This window comes from Mytilus californianus, unplaced genomic scaffold, assembly GCF_021869535.1.
Source record: "Mytilus californianus isolate M0D057914Y unplaced genomic scaffold, xbMytCali1.0.p SCAF_3, whole genome shotgun sequence".
NCBI classification, from domain to species: Eukaryota; Metazoa; Mollusca; class Bivalvia; order Mytilida; family Mytilidae; genus Mytilus; species Mytilus californianus.
The window spans coordinates 113260629-113279208 of record NW_026262679.1 but is presented as its reverse complement, the minus strand read 5'-3'; the positions used below and the strand labels follow the sequence as shown (position 1 = coordinate 113279208).

Sequence of the window (18580 nt, the reverse complement as noted above, 5' to 3'; positions counted from 1 at the left end):
GTGCATTACAGAAAAGCAAAAAATACCAGTTTAAAAGTCTAAGGCATGGTTTTACCCACCCAAGAATCGCACACATGACCCATTGAATCAAGACAAGAATGCTTCAATGAGACTAATGAGGTAGTACCTATCATGAGGTCATACTCATGATTGTGGTCTAAGGTACAGTTCACAGTTGTCCAAGATTGCTATGACATTGAACTGCTTTTTTAGGACTTGCTGGAGCCATGGGACAATATTGGACTAATCTCACAAGGAAATCTAAAGGCTAAAAGTAGCATAACTGATGATAACTAAAAATCAATTTTTATATAAAAAAAACCTCTTTATATAAGTGCTTTAAACAATGAAGATGGGGTATAACTCTGTCCCTTGCCAGACATGAATGAGTGTGATACAATTGATATAAAATATATATTGAACTCATATGCAGCAACTAAGATATGATATATAATAATCAATAAAACTAACATAATTACAAATGAATGTGAAGTACCAATAATATTGTGGTATTGGTCTTATATGTTGGTTTATGACATAGTAAGTTATAGGTTTAAGAAAATCTTGTTTTATGATCCAATAACTAAGATAAAATAAAAATCTCTGAAAATCTTTCTTTACATTTTATTTTATTCATTTGATAACAAGCTGCCATATTCAACAAATTACAACAATGATGTCAAAAGACCCCAGAGACCAATGTGTTGTATACATTGGTCAAGGTCTTACATTGCACATGAGATATACATGAGATATCTGTATCTTTGATCACCTGACCAGTTCTTCCCTGAACTGCCTTTAACAAAGTACTTAATTACTCCCAGAATAACATAAAATAAATTCTTCAGTCACTTGGAAAACCAAATACTCTGACAGTTCCCACATCCCTGTCTCGATCTCGTTGATCTCTCTCATACTTGTCGTCACAAGCATATGCCAATAAATATCTCTTAGGATGCCATGCTACAGTAAAGGTAGGTGTCTCACATGTGACCTCTGTTACCTTTTCACCTACAATAGTGTTGTGCATTCACAATTTTTTAATTCATAAATTAAATCAAAGTGTTTTTTGAGCACTAAAGGATTAATACCAACATTGATTTTCCCCTATTAGTCTTTGTTGAATTGGCCCTTTTCAAAAAATTGCGACAGAATTTATCTTTTATTCAAATAAAGAAATACTTGGCATGAGTAAAGTTTTATCATGTCCAGAACTACAGTGAAAATTTCACATAACATTTCATTGCATATAAGATAAAAACCATCACCAGAAGTAAACCAATTAAATTTTAACCCCTTTTTTCCTGTTAACAAGATTTAGTAACCATGTCACCTGAAGTTTCCAAAATATTTTATAGAAACAGCAAATAAAATAAACTGCTTCGCTGAGCGCAGCTGGATACGCCCGCAGAGGTCCAACCCTGAACAGTTGGGGCATAAATGGACACAATATTCAAGCTAAAATTCAGGTCTGAATTTGGATTGTAATTAAATATTTGACATATTATAGGTTTCTAAATAAATGTAGTCAAAGAACTTTTGGTTATATGAATTGAATTTATATTCAATTAAAGATTTCTTGCTGTTGTGCAATACACTATGCTGTTGCGCAATACTTAGTAAATCTGTTGTCAGACTATAAACAAATAAAATTTATTAAATTCTTAAGGGAGCTTACATCAATAGATATAAACAAGTTTCATAAGAATTGCTGAAAGCATTTTTGAGTTATTGTCTGAAAACTGGAAAATTACCCCTTTTTTAATGAATAAAACTCCATAACTCTGAAATGAAAAATCTAAAAATTTATAAAATTCTAAAGGGAGCTTACATCAATAGATATCAACAATTCATCAAAGTTTCATGAGAACTGCTGAAAGCATTTTTGAGTTATTGTCCATAAACTGGAAAATCACCCTTTTTTTTATGAATAAAATCCTGTAACTTGGAAACGTAAAATCTAAAATTTATAAAAATCAAAAGGGAGCTCATGTCAATAGATACAAACAATTAACCAAAATTTCTTGCAAAATGGTGAAAGCATTCTTGAGTTATTGTCCGAAAACTGGAAAATTCCCCTTTTTTTAATGAATAAAACCCCACAACTCTGAAACGTAAAATCTAAAATTTATAAAAAATGAAAGGGAGCTCACGTCAATAGATATAAACAAATGCACCAAAGTTTTATGCAAATTGGTAAAAGCGTTTTTGAGTTAATGTCCGACATGTTGACGACGGACGGACAGACGGATGGAAGGACAGACGGACAAAGGTATACCATAATATGTCCCGTAAACGGGCGTATAAAAAGAATGGTACTTTTGAACACCCAAGATATGTGTTTATGACTCAGATATGTTTTTCTGCAATGAAATGTAGGGTTAATTTCCTACAACTGTCAAAATCAAGGGAATAATTTTTTTCTACCCTTTTTCGTATGAAACCGGATGTGATGTACTATGATTTGGTGGTATTACACCTAAATGGTAAAGATTGCTTTCATATAACAATGTGAACTAAATAGTAAAGTTGGAGTTATCTTCCTTTGTTGATAATTTTTGTTGACCTTGCACAACTTTATGTAATTTTTAATAAAATTGTTTGGTTATATAACTTTGTTTGGTTATACACATCATTTTTGTAACAGCCACTGGATGTTAAGCAAACAACAATCAATCAATCAATCATTTTGTAACATAAAAATCTAGAGTAAATAAATTGCTGAGTATTTCTGGAAAAAGGATGAGTGGATGTTGAGGGTAATTAGATTTATTGCTCTTCAAATTTGTGAAAAAAACTGACCATTTTTATTGTAATGGGAAAAATATACATGCAAAATTGTCTCCCCTGTCTATCATGCTTTTGTTAAAAATTGCAAATCATAATTCAAAAAAATATTCAAATGAAATCCAAACAGAAATTGTAGAAATGTGTCAATGAATCATACTTTAATTGTTGTTTTGAGACCTGTGCTTACCTGTTTCTACATCAGAAATATCTATGACAAGGTCCTCTGAGGCTGAGGCTAACATCTTACCATCATGGCTAAAACTCAATGTTCTCACTGGCCACTCTAACCTACAATTATTTATATTTTCAGTTTATATATTAATGTGTTCATGTACATAAAACAGTGTACATATAGATCTTATAATGTGGTACACATGTATTATTTTTCTCTACTGGACATATTTTTTTTCAAACTTAAAAGCATGAAGCATGCTGATAATTTTAATCATTTGAAAATCTAAAATCATTAAGATTTGTATAAATACCAGACTTCAAATGATGTATTTGTTGAATCTGTTTCCTTCATGTCATTTTAATCAATATACAAAGATATTAAACACTTTTTCTGCAGATTCAAAAATAATTGTTCTTCTCAGATAATGGTTTCAGGCATGAGTTATGTCCCTTTGCATAAAGAATTTTTTTTTTTTTACACTGTTTAGTTTTGATAGGTTAAAATAGAAATTTCTATTTAATATATAATAATATTCATAAATGTTTTAAAAAATATAGAAATAAATATATACCTGGCAAAAGTTCTAACACAAACAAGTTCTCCCACGTCCCAGAGACTACACAAAGCATCAGCACTCCCTGTGGCAAAGTATTTACCCATGGGATCAAATTCTATACAGATACAGTTTGCTGGGTGGCCATGTAATACATGCTGCATCTTTAGTTCTGGATAACTGAAGTAAAATAATTAAGTTCGGTTAATTAAGAAGTTTTTTGCAATGTGTTTAATAATAATGCAAAAATTGTAACCGAATAGGTTTCCTTAAAATAAAAGCTTTCATTTAAAAAAATCTATAGCATTATCTGTATGCGGCAGTTCCTGAAATTGTTATAACTAATTATTTCGCATCTTTTGTCCATTTTTAAACAATCACAATAATAAGTGCATGCAAATTTTTTTGAATTTACAGTTTTCTAATATTGAGTTAACATGGTTACTGTGACATACTATATGTAAGAATTATAAATGATAACAAATAAGTTTATCTTAATGAATGGAAGCTATGAAGGAATGTCATGAGGCAATATTTAATCCAAAATATGACTAAATTTTTAAATTTGTTAAAAACCACAAAACAGCTGCTATCATACTGTAATAACTAATTTTCAAACAAGAGTGGATATTTGGAAATGTCTTACCTTTTTAGTGATTGATAATCATGACAATGGCTGAATAATATGTTCAGTTATTGAGATCAAGGTGGATTTAAATGCATCACAAAAACCTTACCATGGATTTAGAACCATATAGAAAGTCAGACTATACAGTTGACAGATCATGTATTGTACCTGAGAAACTGATCAAGGCAAATAACTTAATGCTAAATGAGGTTTTTAAGTCAAGCCACTTGTTAGATAAAAATGTAAAACTTTATGAGATTCCAAAGACAAAATATATCACTATCCGACACAGCCTTAGAAGCCCAGTTCTAAGGTAAACAAGTAACCTTATATTCAATTCTTATAAAGAAATTATTCATAGTTGTAACATAACTATGTAAAGTTGATTAACTGTAAAGCCTGGTTTATAAATACACACTACATTGACCTCTTACCTCATTATATGTATGTAAGTCTGGTTTATAAATACACACTACATTGACCTCTTACCTCATTATATGTATGTAAGCCTGGTTTATAAATACACACTACATTGACCTCTTACCTCATTATATGTATGTTACCTTGACCACTTGTCAAGAAAAACAGGTCTCCATCATTGTTCCAGGAGATTTCGTTGATTTCAAATTTAAATTGTTCCTCAGCTTTTGATCTGTGACTTCGTACATCTATAAACGTTATCAGATCTTCTTTGTTTCCAACTGCTATTGTAGTGCCATCTGGTGACCAACAAATATTAATGTTTTCACCTGCAATGTTCAGACATGGTACAATGAGAAAAACAATCCATCGAAATCCAATGGACTGAATAGTCACCATCTATACGTATAAAACAATATTATTCATGGAGTCCTTTAATGACTTCAGAGAAAATTTTAAATCTAAACTTGAATATGTCCATCATTTCGATGGACTTTGTAAAAAAAATGTTCATAATTGAATGGTTAACCATCTGATCAAGCAAATTTTAGCTATGTAATTCAATTCAAACTTCAAATACGGTAGTTTTAAATAATTAAGGTTATACTTGAGCCGTTATATAGTTCAAACTTGATCTGATTATAATTAACATTTATTGTTTAAGAACATGAAATATAATATTTATTGACTTAAATAAATCCTTCTGCTCTTATGCTATATACATCTAATATATATATTTTTTTTACAGCTAAGTATATGTAATGAACCAATCTAAAGCTGTCATTTTTCTCATGTTCTGATGATATATGTCATACCTTTTGTATTCACCGTGGCAACAGCCTTATTTGTTCTAGCATCCCAGATTCTGACAGTTTTGTCTCCACTGGCTGTTACTAGCTGATCTGGATTCTTAGGGTGCCAGCATAGCTGGTCTACACTATCACCATGACCTCTGAAGGTCAAATCTTTACTCTTTAAAAATAATATATTATATTATACACTTGCTTGTGTACTATGTTTTAAACTACTGTCAGATTGTGCAAAATAACACACAATAAATACATTTTCATAATCTTTAATTTAATTTTGTTCTAACATGTCTTAGCCTGAAATCGTTTAAGCATTGTTATTTGTTTTTTATGTCAATATTATTTGTCAGATCAATTATGGGAACAGCAAATACTTGCCTTGACCTACAGGGCTTAGATTCAAAAGAATTATCGTCATAGTCCTATTAGAACAGAAATAATTTATGGGGGCTTGAGTTTATATTCAATTTGATTTTTCATTATCGCTTGTGATAAAATATTTGGCAAAATGGACCAACCCCTTGTTAAATCAATACATGAATATATTCAAGTCCCCATGAATTATTTCCTATTTGTAAAAGAATGTTTCTGAAATTATCTAAATATTTTTATATACACATACTTATCATGCTTATTCATGTTGATTTTTCTATTATAATCATGGTCCTCTATCAAAACTTTTTGGAAATTTCAGTAAAATGGAGCATTCAAAATTGATAAAAACAAATGTTGATTTAGACTGCTTTGTTAATACAATGTTTTTGAAAAGAGTAACTCTTAAAAACGACAAGGGAGAACATGACAACCTCTTAAATTCTCAAGTTTTGGGAGGTTAACAATTTTTTCTGGTTGCTAATATTTTTTAATCAGGGTTCAACTTTTTATCTCAAGAACTGTGCACAGATATTTAATGCAAGCTCCTGTGATTCATCTTTAAGAAAATACTTCATCATAATCCAGTCAGGTGATTGGTCCCAACCTGTCATTTATTAACAACATGATTCTTTTTAAAGATCGAATTCACATTTGCTCCATAGACGAGTTTCAAATTTTCTTTATATGAATAAATTGCAGCACTTCAACTGTGGTTATTCTTCGGAAAATGTGATGTTCGACGAATCCAGGTTCATTCACCCAAAATCTTGTTCACTCCCATTCACTTTCGCCCCATTTCACATTTGCACCCTACACATTCCCACTCTTTTTAAAGTTTTTGTGTTGAATGATTTTTTAATCATGTTTTAGTTAGTGTATTGCTATACAATAGATGTAAGTTTTTTTTTATTGTTTTAACATAAAACATAAAGTGACATTCAAAAAATATGAACAGGTTTCCTTTAGTGTTTTGTGAATTGTTTTGACGAATTGTCATAATGATCAAGACCAAGTTCATTTATCTAAGACTTGTTAAAGAAAGAAGGAAGATACCTTAATGCTATTAAACAGCTGGTCACAATGACATTGCCATGACAACAACGAATAACACAAGAACTGGGCCACAAAGAGGTGTTCATGGTGTTGAATTTCAGCTATAGGCATGTTTTTTTATACTCAAAACTTATCAATGGTTAAAAACAATCTGAAACATGTTAAAGCTATAAACCATAAACAAGTTGAATTAAATTTTTAAGCTATAAACCATTTTGAAAATATCTAAAATGTGCTTTCGATCCCGGTTGAGATGTTCTTTAACCATTCAACCTTGTGGTTAAGACCGACCCTTTAAAACCTTTTAACCGTAAAAATTTATCTTTAATGGTTCAGAGTAAAAAAACTGCTGCTCTTTTCACAAAAAATCTTTTGTAAAAACACTTGTAAGTCATACACATTTCAGTATAACTTACGATCAATTTTAATCGTAAGATATTTTGTGAAGAGAGTCGCAGGTCTCTAAAGTTCCTACAGAGTCAGAACATTTATTTCCATGTGTAAAGAAGTTTGAAGGTACCAACATATATATGTTATTGTGTTAATTTGGTGTTGTACAAAAAACATGTATTACATCTATTGTATCAGTTTACATGGAGCATTTTTTTCCATATGTTAAAAACCTTGAAGCAATGATAAACATCACCAATAATAAACTTTAAGCTCACACGATCATTCAAATCATGTACTATTCCAAAACAAAACAAAAAACACTAAAATATTTAGGGTAACTACACCAAAGCCAATTATAACAACAATCATGATTTTCAAACAAATAACAATAATACCAAATTAGCTTAGTAAATACCAATTAACAGTTATCATAAATAATTAACATTTAATAAGTAATCATAAAATCACCAAAAAATATTTCTTTTAAAAAATTCACTAATTTTTATTCATGGAAATATATTTAGGGGAAATTCGCCTAATTGCGGACAGTTTCTGTATTCCCGGAACCGAGCTTTCCATTACGATAAATGCGGACAGGTAGATGGTACAACTGCATCTATAGTCAAGAGGGGTTGCAAATGGATGATTTCCAGCTATTTCAAGTTTGTTTAATTTCATTGGTTGGTATATAATTCCGAAGAAACGCTAACATGTGGAGTAGTGTTGATGCGGACAGTAGGTGTATAAATACGGACATCTGTTATAATCACTGATATAGGACTGATTTTTTAGGTAAATGTGAATTTTAACTTACATTGATTGTTACTTACTGTACCACATGTCACATCTCAGCGATTGCAGTTAAAGTAAAATAATAAAGATCTTATTGATATCACTATTTTTGTATTTTTTGTATTGCTCTAACACACTTTAATAGGAGAATACGTATAAAAAATGGTTTCAAAAACAAAAAATATAATAAAATGTCAACATATACAGAGGTACACACATGTTCCGTCAACATTTGGTGCAGTGGTGGATCCAGGGGGGTGGGGGGTTCCGGTGGATTGCAAACCCCCTTTTTAGAATGGGGACATATGATCTATGGTTGGAAGCCCCTTTAAAATGGCTGGATCCGTCCCTGCGGTATTGCCTTAAGGTTAGATGAGTGTCAATTGAGAATCCTCTAATGGGCGATGCCTAATCACTATAATATAACTTATCAATGTATATTATAGAACAGTTCGACAGATGTCACATGTGGAGCAGGATATTTGTTAATCTTTCAGGAGCAATCGAGATCACCCCCATTTTTTGTTTTTTTTATGCTGTTCTGAAGACAGTTGCTTGTCCTTGGTTGTTTTTCGTTTTTTGTAATGGCATTGTTAGTTTGTTTTCGACTTAATAGTTTGACCATCCTTTGGTATCTTCCGTGTCTCTTTCGAATTATAATGTTGGATTTTACAAAGCACTATCATGAAAAAAGGGTATACCAACAGGAATAGTTTTTAATTGAAACTTAAGCGCAAGTTGTCTTTTTTTGTAGTCAGTTAGTCTGGACAAGTATGGATTTTTTTTACCGTATCCAGTATCCATTTGGGTTTTAAAATTTATCCCCCTATATTAGTGAACTAACTGTCGGTAAAAATGAATAAAAATGTAATGTCATAGTTGAAAATAAGCTCCTCCAAGGGTGACTTATTTCAGTATATTCAGGCTAAATATCTTGTCCAATCAAATACATGTAAGCCGTTAATTTGAAATCATCAAAATCCTACTGGTACAAGTATTGTTACTTTGATTATTCTTGATCTTCACATGGATGATCTTATTCACCACTGTACATTTAAAGGAACCAGCAAAATTAAATCTTCACCCATGAAACCAGTAATTTAACAACAAAAACAAGACGATCATAAACAGCCAGCCAACAAATCTATCTAATAAGACCTATGTTTCGCTATTTTGAAGAAAATAAAACAACATTGCATTTGAATACCGGTAACAGTATTCATTTTCAAAATACTGTATAGGATGAAAATTCATTTATTCACTTTTTTGTCCAATGTTTGTTGATCATGTAAGTTGCATATTAATTATTCAACTTGACTTTCTTGCATTTAGTAATTTTACATTGATTGCTCTTTTTTAACCTTGTTCAACTTTCTTCAGTTCTCTTTCAGCTTTTTTAAGTTTGTTTTCAACTTTTTTGTTTTCTCTTTCTTCTTTCTTTTTGGCAAGCAAAAGTTTTTCTTGTACAACCTCCTCACTTGTAAGCAAACGATGCGATTAGTGTGACCCAGTCTTTGTCTTTTTGGCATCAGTGGGTGTTTTATTCTCGCTTGCTTACATTGTTTGCACTCATCGGTAGAAACAAAGATGTTACCTCTGCATTCCACATATCTGATAATGCGGCAACTCCATCCTCATTTGCAGTAGCAACTACCTCAATTTTGTTCTGTAAGATTAGCTCTAACAAATGTTGGGGGTCGTCTATTTCTGGTTGCTGTAGATTGTCAGTAATATCTGGAACATCATCAATTAGTGGTAATATTTGAGATTGATTGACATTTAAAACCGGTGCTTCACCAGATGGAACCATTGTCTCAATAGCGGCAATTTCAGTTGACAAGCCGAGGCAGAGGAGCTTAGCAATGCAGCTTCAGTTGATTTCATGACCGACTTATTTTGTTCAATATATTGTGAAGGTTCACTTGGCAAGTAAGCACACTCGGAAATTGCAAGTGGGTTGAAGAGGTAAATTCCGCAAGCTCGGAATCCGCTTTTGATATTTTCAGCTGTTAGTGCTGAATTCCATGCTGTTTTGAACAAAGTTGGAAAAGTCCACTTATCCACTTTGTGCAGTATGTTCTCCTGTAGAAATTCGGAGCACGCTCTGTCATATTGCTTGTTGAAAGGACCAAACACAGTTCTGTCTAGTGGTTGTAAGTAATGCGTAGTGTGTGGTGGTAGCGACAATACAACAACATCTTCTTTGATTCCCTCTTGTATTAGCGCTAATGATTCGTGTGATGAGTGCCCATCTAGAATGAGAATCTGTGGCCGATCGTTACCACACTGTTTCAAAAAAATGTCTTTGAACCACCGTTCTCCAATTCTATCATCCATCCACCCACTTTCCTGGTAGTCCCACATGGTCATTGGTGGAGCCTCTTGTGTATTGAAACCAAATATCGATCTTTCTGTTTTACCTTTCACAACTAACAAAGGACTCATCTTATCTCCCATAGCATTGACGCAAGCAACTATCGTCACATGTGTGCTGATAGCACTTGTGCGACCTGGTACATTTCTTGCCCCCTTTTCAGCCACTACTTTGACAGGATCATGTTCAAAAGATTTTCCTGACTCATCCATATTCCATATCAATTTTGGTTTCTCTAACAAATTTTTCTGTGTTAGAATTAATCCTAAGTCTTGGAAATAGGCCTTGACTTTTTGCCGGTTCATCATTCGGCTCCGTGAGGCACCTGTTTTTTCTGATTTCCTAATTGTTAAATCTGGGTATCTTTCTTTAAGGCTTTGCCACCATTCTTTACCAGGCGTTGAGTTTCTGAAGGGGGATTTTAATTTTAATTTCTTTACTAGTGCTCCAGTTCTGGTAAGAAGTTGTTTGCGTGAAAGTCCAACTCCCAACTGGGAAGCTCTCTTAACTGACTGGACTATGGACTTCTCTAACTCTAGAGGCAGTGCTGGTTTCCGTCCCCTGCCGACTACCAAATCCCTCTTCCCAGTTACATGATCTCCCATTGTAGATTTAGGTACATCAAAATGCTGTGCCGCTTTTCTCACAGACATTTCCCCTGATTTCACACTCCTTACAGCATTTTCTAAAGCTGTTTGATTATATCTTAATTCTTTCGACTTAGAGTTTTCACCCTTAACATTCTGAAAAAAGAACGAAAACAAAAGATAATAGATAGCCACGTATTTATTTTCTTTCATATAACTCAAGTAAAGCATGTAGTAAGTATAATACTAAAATATATCTTTCAAAAGAGTCTCTGCACAACTTTGTAAATCGTCTGCCTCTGCTTGTGAAATAAAACATGTGCCTCTTCTTATCAGTGTTCTTGCCACAAAAACAATGCTTCCGATATCATTTGTTTTATCTTCTTCGATGATATCAATTAAAAGCTTTGCGATGTATTTATTTCTCAATAAATCGAACAGTTTTGAGCATAATACGAATGTCTGGTCAGTGTCAAACAAACATTCATTTTTGACACATTCATTCAATTTGTTACGGGCTAATATAGTTGACAAGATGGATTTTATCCCTATTTCTCATTTTAACAATTCTAAGCGTGTAGACATTCTGGAAAGAAAAAATTCAACAATGTACATTTTGAAAAAATGTATTTCATTCTTATTTCAACCGCTTCAGCCAGAATTATGTGTATGGATAGCGTGACATCATCACCATCATTTTTATTTGTACGGATTTGTATTACTTTATTTGATAACCTGTTCCGTATTTTATTTGTACAGTGTAAATATCAACAGTGCAAGGTTTGTATTTATGTTGACCATATATATTTTTAAATGAGTATAGAGTGTGATAATAGTTGACACCTATACACGATCATTTCTGAACAAAACCACTTTCATTTAAACGAAGTGTATTTACTTTTCTTGTGTCCACATTTCAACTAACAAAAAAAATGGGTGGTGCAAATGCGGACATCTAATGTATGTCGTTTTTACAGAAAATATGTAAAGAAAAGATATAAATCAGTAATTGTTTGAATCTAAGTATACTTAAGTACATCATTATTCATTTATCTTGAATAAATAACCATACTTACGTGGAAAAGTGTAATAACTCTGTAGACTGTCAACTATGTAGATTTCAAAAATTCCCGGGTTTGTAACTTTTAAACTTAGACTTCCGGGTATCTGTCAGTTTTAATCACATGATACGCAATTAAATGTATTCATTTTGATATTTAAACAGACAGAGCTCAGACATAAACAGGTCGATTTTTGTTTTTGACTTACATAAGTCAAAAAATGTATTTATTATAAAAATGTACTTTCATTTTCAGACTTATTTAAAGGGAAAGTCCGCAATTTTTTACTTATCGTCTAAATATGTTCATCTTAACATAAAAAACACATTCACAAAGTTTTAAATTTATATTCCTTCTAATAACGGAGAAAATCAAGTATTTGTAACTTTTTTGGTTGACCTTCGTGAGTGGGTTGTGACGTTTTAACCCAATTTGTTAAATCCTGGGAAAAAATAAAATCTGTTAAAAGCTTAATTGCTTATCGAAATTTTACATAATTAAAAGCGCACAGATGATCGTTGGTCGTAGTTAATAACCACAATATAAGAATGAAAGAAAATGAATATGCGTGTACCGTTTTGTATTGATTGAATAAAACTTCCTATGTGAAATTATCTAAATATAAATATTTTCGAATTAATTTCATAAATTTTTGTTGAGATTGTTTCATAAAATGTCTATTGAACATTTTTACTGATATTGAACTGAAATTTTTTATGTTTTATTTACCGTTATAACTTTGATAATCATTTCAATGCAAAATATATGTGAACAGAGTGTGTATATTATTTTGTAAAGACAGTTTATTTCTTGATTTGAGGAGAATTCGTTTGAACTTTACCTTGCAGCAATTTAGCCTCAGGGGTACACAGGTGTGTATGTTGTCATTTTGAATGGATTAACAGAAAGAGTATATAGCGTGTTTAATACACCAAGATGAAATATCCGATGACAATAGAGAAACAATAACTAAACTGTATAAATTAATTGAAAATAAATATTCATTTTTTTTTAATTCCAGAAGTGTCAACAATATTACAGTGGAACAATTTTCGATTACGTTCTATGCAATTTGCAAAAAATTAAAATATGAAGTTAAAAGAATAGTACTTTTAATCTCAAAAATTAAACGTTTCATTTCCCAATTAATAATAATTGCACATCTGTTTAATTAATTTACCAGAATTCTTTAACTTGTATTTAAATCTGGCTATGTTAAAATGCTAACAATCGTAAAACTCTCTTAATTTTTAAGTTTTTAATTTGAAAAAAAAAATACAACTGAGTACAACATGCGTGATTTTTTTAATTTTCTTTTTAACATTTCATTCTTTCATAATTAAATTAATCTGCCAATCACTTAAACGAAAAAAAATTCGTTTATTTCATTAATGGATCAATACATTATAAATATAAGCTAATACATTATTTTGCTTGAGGATTTTTTTTAACAAGTTTTTTTTTTTATATTCTATTATAATTTTGTGCAATGCTGAACAGGATAGCCGTCATTAATCCAAATTAGTAATACAGTAGTTATAATAAAATGCATATCTTAGTAATATACATTGTATAACTGATATTGACGATTTTAGAACAGTTCGTCCCAACCTCGTTGTTCTTGAAACAATCCTTACTAGTTTCCTGACGTATAAGCGCCGTTGAGGATGAGCGCTAGAGGTTCTTTCTAACAGACAAAGCAGACTTGTAGCTTTTCGTGAGTATGTATGTACAAGTGACATGTCTGACTCTGAACAGTTAGTAAACCGACTTAACAATGATCCATAGACATCGACCGCTTGTTCTTGATATTTGAAACTGCATGCATAAATTATATATACGTTTATGAGAGTGATTATTTATCGTGTGTTTGACGAAAATTAAATGCCTGCATGGTTATGTCTTGCCATTTTGTATTGGTTTGGTGGGTTTCACTCAAAATCGTAATTCCAAAATTGTGTTTGTGAGATGTAGATGCACTTCAATAACGAATTTCGTCTATATATTTGTGACAAGTGTATACCACAGAGCAGGAACATATATATTGAGATATACTGTTCCCAGCACAGAGAAGCTCTAAAGGTATATTACTCCCATTTGGTTTAGGTGTGAACCATCGATGTTTACAGCAATATTTAATGAATAAGATGATGATGGTAGAAAGAAATATGAGCATCATGTGGCAAATATTACATAAATGTCGGACTATGAGTTATCTATCTGTATGAAAAGATTTCCAATACAACCATATTGAGTAGGATTTTTACATGCTATACTCGAGTCGTACTAGTATACAGGCTTCTCATGTCGTTTGACTCAGACACACATATTTTACTTTAAGATGTATGAAAGATTCTATCTATATATTAAACGTAACAATAATCAAACGCCTACAGGCAACAACTAAACGGGTATGAAGTTTTTATACAGATTTATTCTTATTTACATAATCATTAACAAACTAAATAAACTGAACAAAGAAACAAAGTGACACTACGATATAACAAATGGGATACTTAATTATTTTTAACCATGCTATGCAGAAACTTTACACATCAAGTTAGCGCACGTGAATACCAATTTGGAACATGATGTGTGATTTTGTATAAGAATATCAAAGCGACCAGTAACTTTGTCTAGCAAACATTTTTTTACTATGCCTCTCTTTATCTCTTTTCCTTTACCATTACTATTACCCTTTTTGTCAATCATTCTCTATCATTGTCTATATAGTATATTTTTCTCTAATTTTTTATTTTTTTTACTATGCCACTCTATCTCCGTTCCTTTACAGTGACTGTTTCCCCTGTCGTTCTAATCCGTATAAAGATAGGGACATTAGACATAGAAGGGGCTCTCTTATCTTCAATAAATAAATATTTGATACTGACTATAAGTGCTGCAATACTTTATATTGCATGTTTGCCAATCGTCAAAAGCTTGTATTTGTGTGAAGAATTTTTTTTTTTTCAAAAGTAGGATCCAGAATCATGACAAAACAGTATTCATTTTTTAGAATTTTTAAACTTATAATCAGCAAAAATCATGAGTGGATAATATTATTATCAGATCAGAACATCATTCATTAACAGGTGGAATTATAATTTCAAACACGCACAAGATAAATAACGTCGAACACAAATATATGTGGTTCAATAAATGTTACCTGTGCACGCCAGGTACCTCAATTAAGAAGCCATGCATGAACCTGTATAATATATTGTGTAATAGGAATTTTTAGTCGACAGGATGTCACTGGAATAACCAAGGATGTGTATCTAATATAGGTCCTTGGGATAACTAACTGAATGTGTCGCTCTGACACGACATCTATCAATAATTCTGACATACCTATTATCAATTCGGGAGGAAGCCAAAATATATATATATATGTATATAATAAGATAACGTAAATAAAATTTAAAAGGAAAAAAAAACTATACATTTTTTTCCAAACATACCAGATAGGGTCACACATTTAACTGTAAAGTGTCTTTATAAGTGACTGTTCCGAATTGATCCCGTATCAATTTGATATAGTTAAAAGATTAGTTAACACTTTTGATAAAAAATTGAGATGTCCAATATTTCGATATTTACATTTTTATAACCTGGGAATATTATACTATATCAACATATTTTGTCTTAGCTAAAACCTCTTCCTAACATTGCTCCCCGTCAATATCCGTTAAATATCATAATTTAAAAATGTTATTTATCGTATAACTTTATTAATTTGAAAAATTATCTTGTCTAAATACGGAGCTATTCTTTATATAAATCAATGCAATTTATATAAAAGAGGCATACTAATGAATCTTTTGTAAATCAGTGATTGTTACAAGAACACTGCATTTGTCTTTCAATTGAAACTTTTCTTCCTCATCAAATCTATATTTTTTTTAATCAACGAGATCTTATCATATAAGGATTGGATAACTATAGCTATCAGAACTGCTAGGTTATTTTGTTATTAAAAAAAGTATAATTACCATCAAATCTCCCTCGAAACAAGATTGTTCAAAATGGTCTTCACACATCAACTTGTGCTTGCTATAGATGCAACTATTTGCTGTTACATGTAGTTTAAGGTTGTACAAACATGTCTGATACAATTTTTGATCTTTTTTTGTGGGTTTGGGAAAACTATTTAGACTTTTGTCATAACCTTGTCGGACAGAACAACCGTACGCTTGACAAGACTTTTCACACTGAGTGATCATCTACGGTAATCCCCGATTGATGATGGGGGTTTTTAACGCACGGTCGGTAAATCCCTGATTCATTTTGGTCTTTGTGGTTTATAGATATCATGTGACTTTTAAGATCGAACATGCCGACAAGATGGCGATATGTCGAGAACTGATAGTGAATTTCAAAAATCGATTTTGATCTCTTTTCATAGAGAATAAAAGTTTTTTATTTATGAACATGTGGTTTTTTATGCTTAAAGAACAAAATATCAATTTTTCATTTTTTTGCAGAGTTTCCCTTTAAGTCAGAAAATGACAAGACTTGTTTAGGTCTATTTATGTTTATGAAAAGACTTAATTTTAATTAGTGGCCAAAGTGCACCACCTATGACATCATAAACGTGTGAGAGTTCACAAAAATGACCTGAGCTATCTATATTTAATTATCTAATTGAACATTTTTACTTAACATAGATTATTTTCCTCATTTTGTGTGATTACAGATGGTTGCATTGTAAAGTAAATAAATATTATCTCCAATTTTTTAGACTCTCATGCATATTTTTCCATAGAAGACAAAGCATTGTCTTTCAATGTTGTCATAATTTCATGTAGATGCATGACCTTTTTATAAATTTATATGCATGGGTCTTGAAGTTGGCCAATTTTGGTAACTTAATGACTTCTAGGAGTCAATATTTGCAACTCTTTAATTTAGGTCAAATATTTCTTGCTTAACACTAATTGACTTATTGAAGTCATAATTTGTCTTAAATTAAAGGGAGACAAATCTTGAAACCTTCAAATTTAGACCTCTATGAGTCAAAAGCAGATTTAGACTTATTTATGTCTGAGCTCTGACTGTTAAAACAGAATAAGTAAACAACCATATAATTGAAAAAGAAAATACATTCACTTCAATTTTATTTATTTCATTATGAATGGGACTCACTAATTAGCGACAAGAAGCGTCAAGAAGAAACAAATTAGCGACAAGAAGAATCATTTAGCGACAAGAAGTATAATTTAATGACAAGAAAACAAATTTAGCGTAAAAAATCTAAATACTGATTATTCTAAATAAATAAATAATTTTTGAAACATACATTAAATTGTCTTGTTTTAATCAAAGATTTGTATACAAATCCTTGTTTTAATATATGAGAAACAAGAGTTCTTATAAACTTTGTTTTTTTATTGTCAAGAAAAGGTTTAAGATAATATACCTTCAATTTACAACATAGTGTATAGATGAATGAATCAATATTGATGTAGAGTCAGCATGGTTGATATATCAAAGATTAAAACCAAATTATAAGATAATATAATCTTGATTTATTTCAGACTTTTAAATAAAAAAGGGCAATACATATAAATTCATGACACAAATTTTTCTGTCATAACAGGATAAAAAGGTACAAATATTAACATTATTAATCAAAAACATAAGGTATACACGAAAGTTTGGATAAAAAAGGGGGGTAATTTTTAATTTTTTTTTTTTAAATTTTAAATACCATTTTTCTCAATTTTTATGGATCCTTAGTATAATTAGATGATTTATTTTCTATAAATCTATTGTTTTAATAGTAAATAAACTTTCTTGTCCCTAATTTTTTCTTATTGTCGCTAATATTTTTCTTCTTGTCGCTTCTTGTCGCTAAAATTCTTCTTGTCGCTAATAGTGAGACCGTTATGAATTCATCAACTCGATTATAAGAAGGAGACTTCCTATTCCGTCCGCAATTAGGCACCGTCCGTATTTAGACGAATTTCCCCTATTTCAACCTGACTATTTGAATATAAAGTAGGGTGTAAACAAACCCAGGGGGTGAACGTGTAGGGTGCCAATGTGTTATGGGAGCAAATGGGCCTTATACTGGGTACCACATTGTAACATGAAGATATTTTCTTTTTGACATCAAATCTTTACATGAAAATGAGCCAAGTGGAAGATCATGTTTTATGAGAAAAGGTACACAATTGTCAACCTGACCGTGGAGGGGCGAGTGATAAATTTTTTTGCTAAGGGGTCTTGGGTTTAATTCCATGTTAATTTCCGGGTGTTTCAGTGGTAATTTTGGAAGCAAAAATTATAATTTCTACTGTTGTCAGTGTTGAATATGAAGTGCAACCAACCATCCGTTCTCTATCCAAAACAAATACATTGACAGTTTTATCATATGAACCAGAAGCAAGTCTTTTCCCATCACTATTCCATGCAACAGAATGAACTTTTGCTGAATGTGCCTGAAGCTCCCTGATTCTGTTGTTACTGTTGAAGTATTTTCTCGTGGTTTCTGAGAAGGCAGCCATAGTTCTATTTTAATTTAAGTCCTTTGATTCCGATCAAGCTATACCTTTTGAACACATATTT

At 31.4% G+C, this 18580-nt stretch overlaps 1 protein-coding gene across 1 annotated transcript; it reads right to left on the bottom strand.

The window, feature by feature from the left end:
* Positions 1-609: 609 nt before the first annotated feature.
* LOC127735865 (THO complex subunit 3-like) lies at positions 610-18521 on the bottom strand. Its single transcript, XM_052246266.1, has 6 exons — positions 18343-18521; positions 5382-5538; positions 4691-4895; positions 3537-3698; positions 2978-3078; positions 610-1011 (listed from the first exon to the last, which is right to left on the bottom strand). The coding sequence occupies exons 1-6, from the start codon at positions 18517-18519 to the stop codon at positions 845-847; spliced, it is 969 nt and encodes a 322-aa protein (XP_052102226.1). The 5' UTR covers positions 18520-18521; the 3' UTR covers positions 610-844.
* Positions 18522-18580: the final 59 nt, after the last annotated feature.

Bases quoted from the DNA above. Each gene is read 5' to 3' on its own strand.
- LOC127735865 (XM_052246266.1), bottom strand. From the start codon at position 18,519: ATGGCTGCCTTCTCAGAAACCACGAGAAAATACTTCAACAGTAACAAC. The intron at 4,896-5,381 runs GTATGACATATA...TGAACATTGCAG, and splicing joins TGCCACGGTGAATACAAAAG to GTGAAAACATTAATATTTGT. The intron at 3,699-4,690 runs GTAAGAGGTCAA...ATTTTACTTCAG, and splicing joins GGTAACATACATATAATGAG to TTATCCAGAACTAAAGATGC.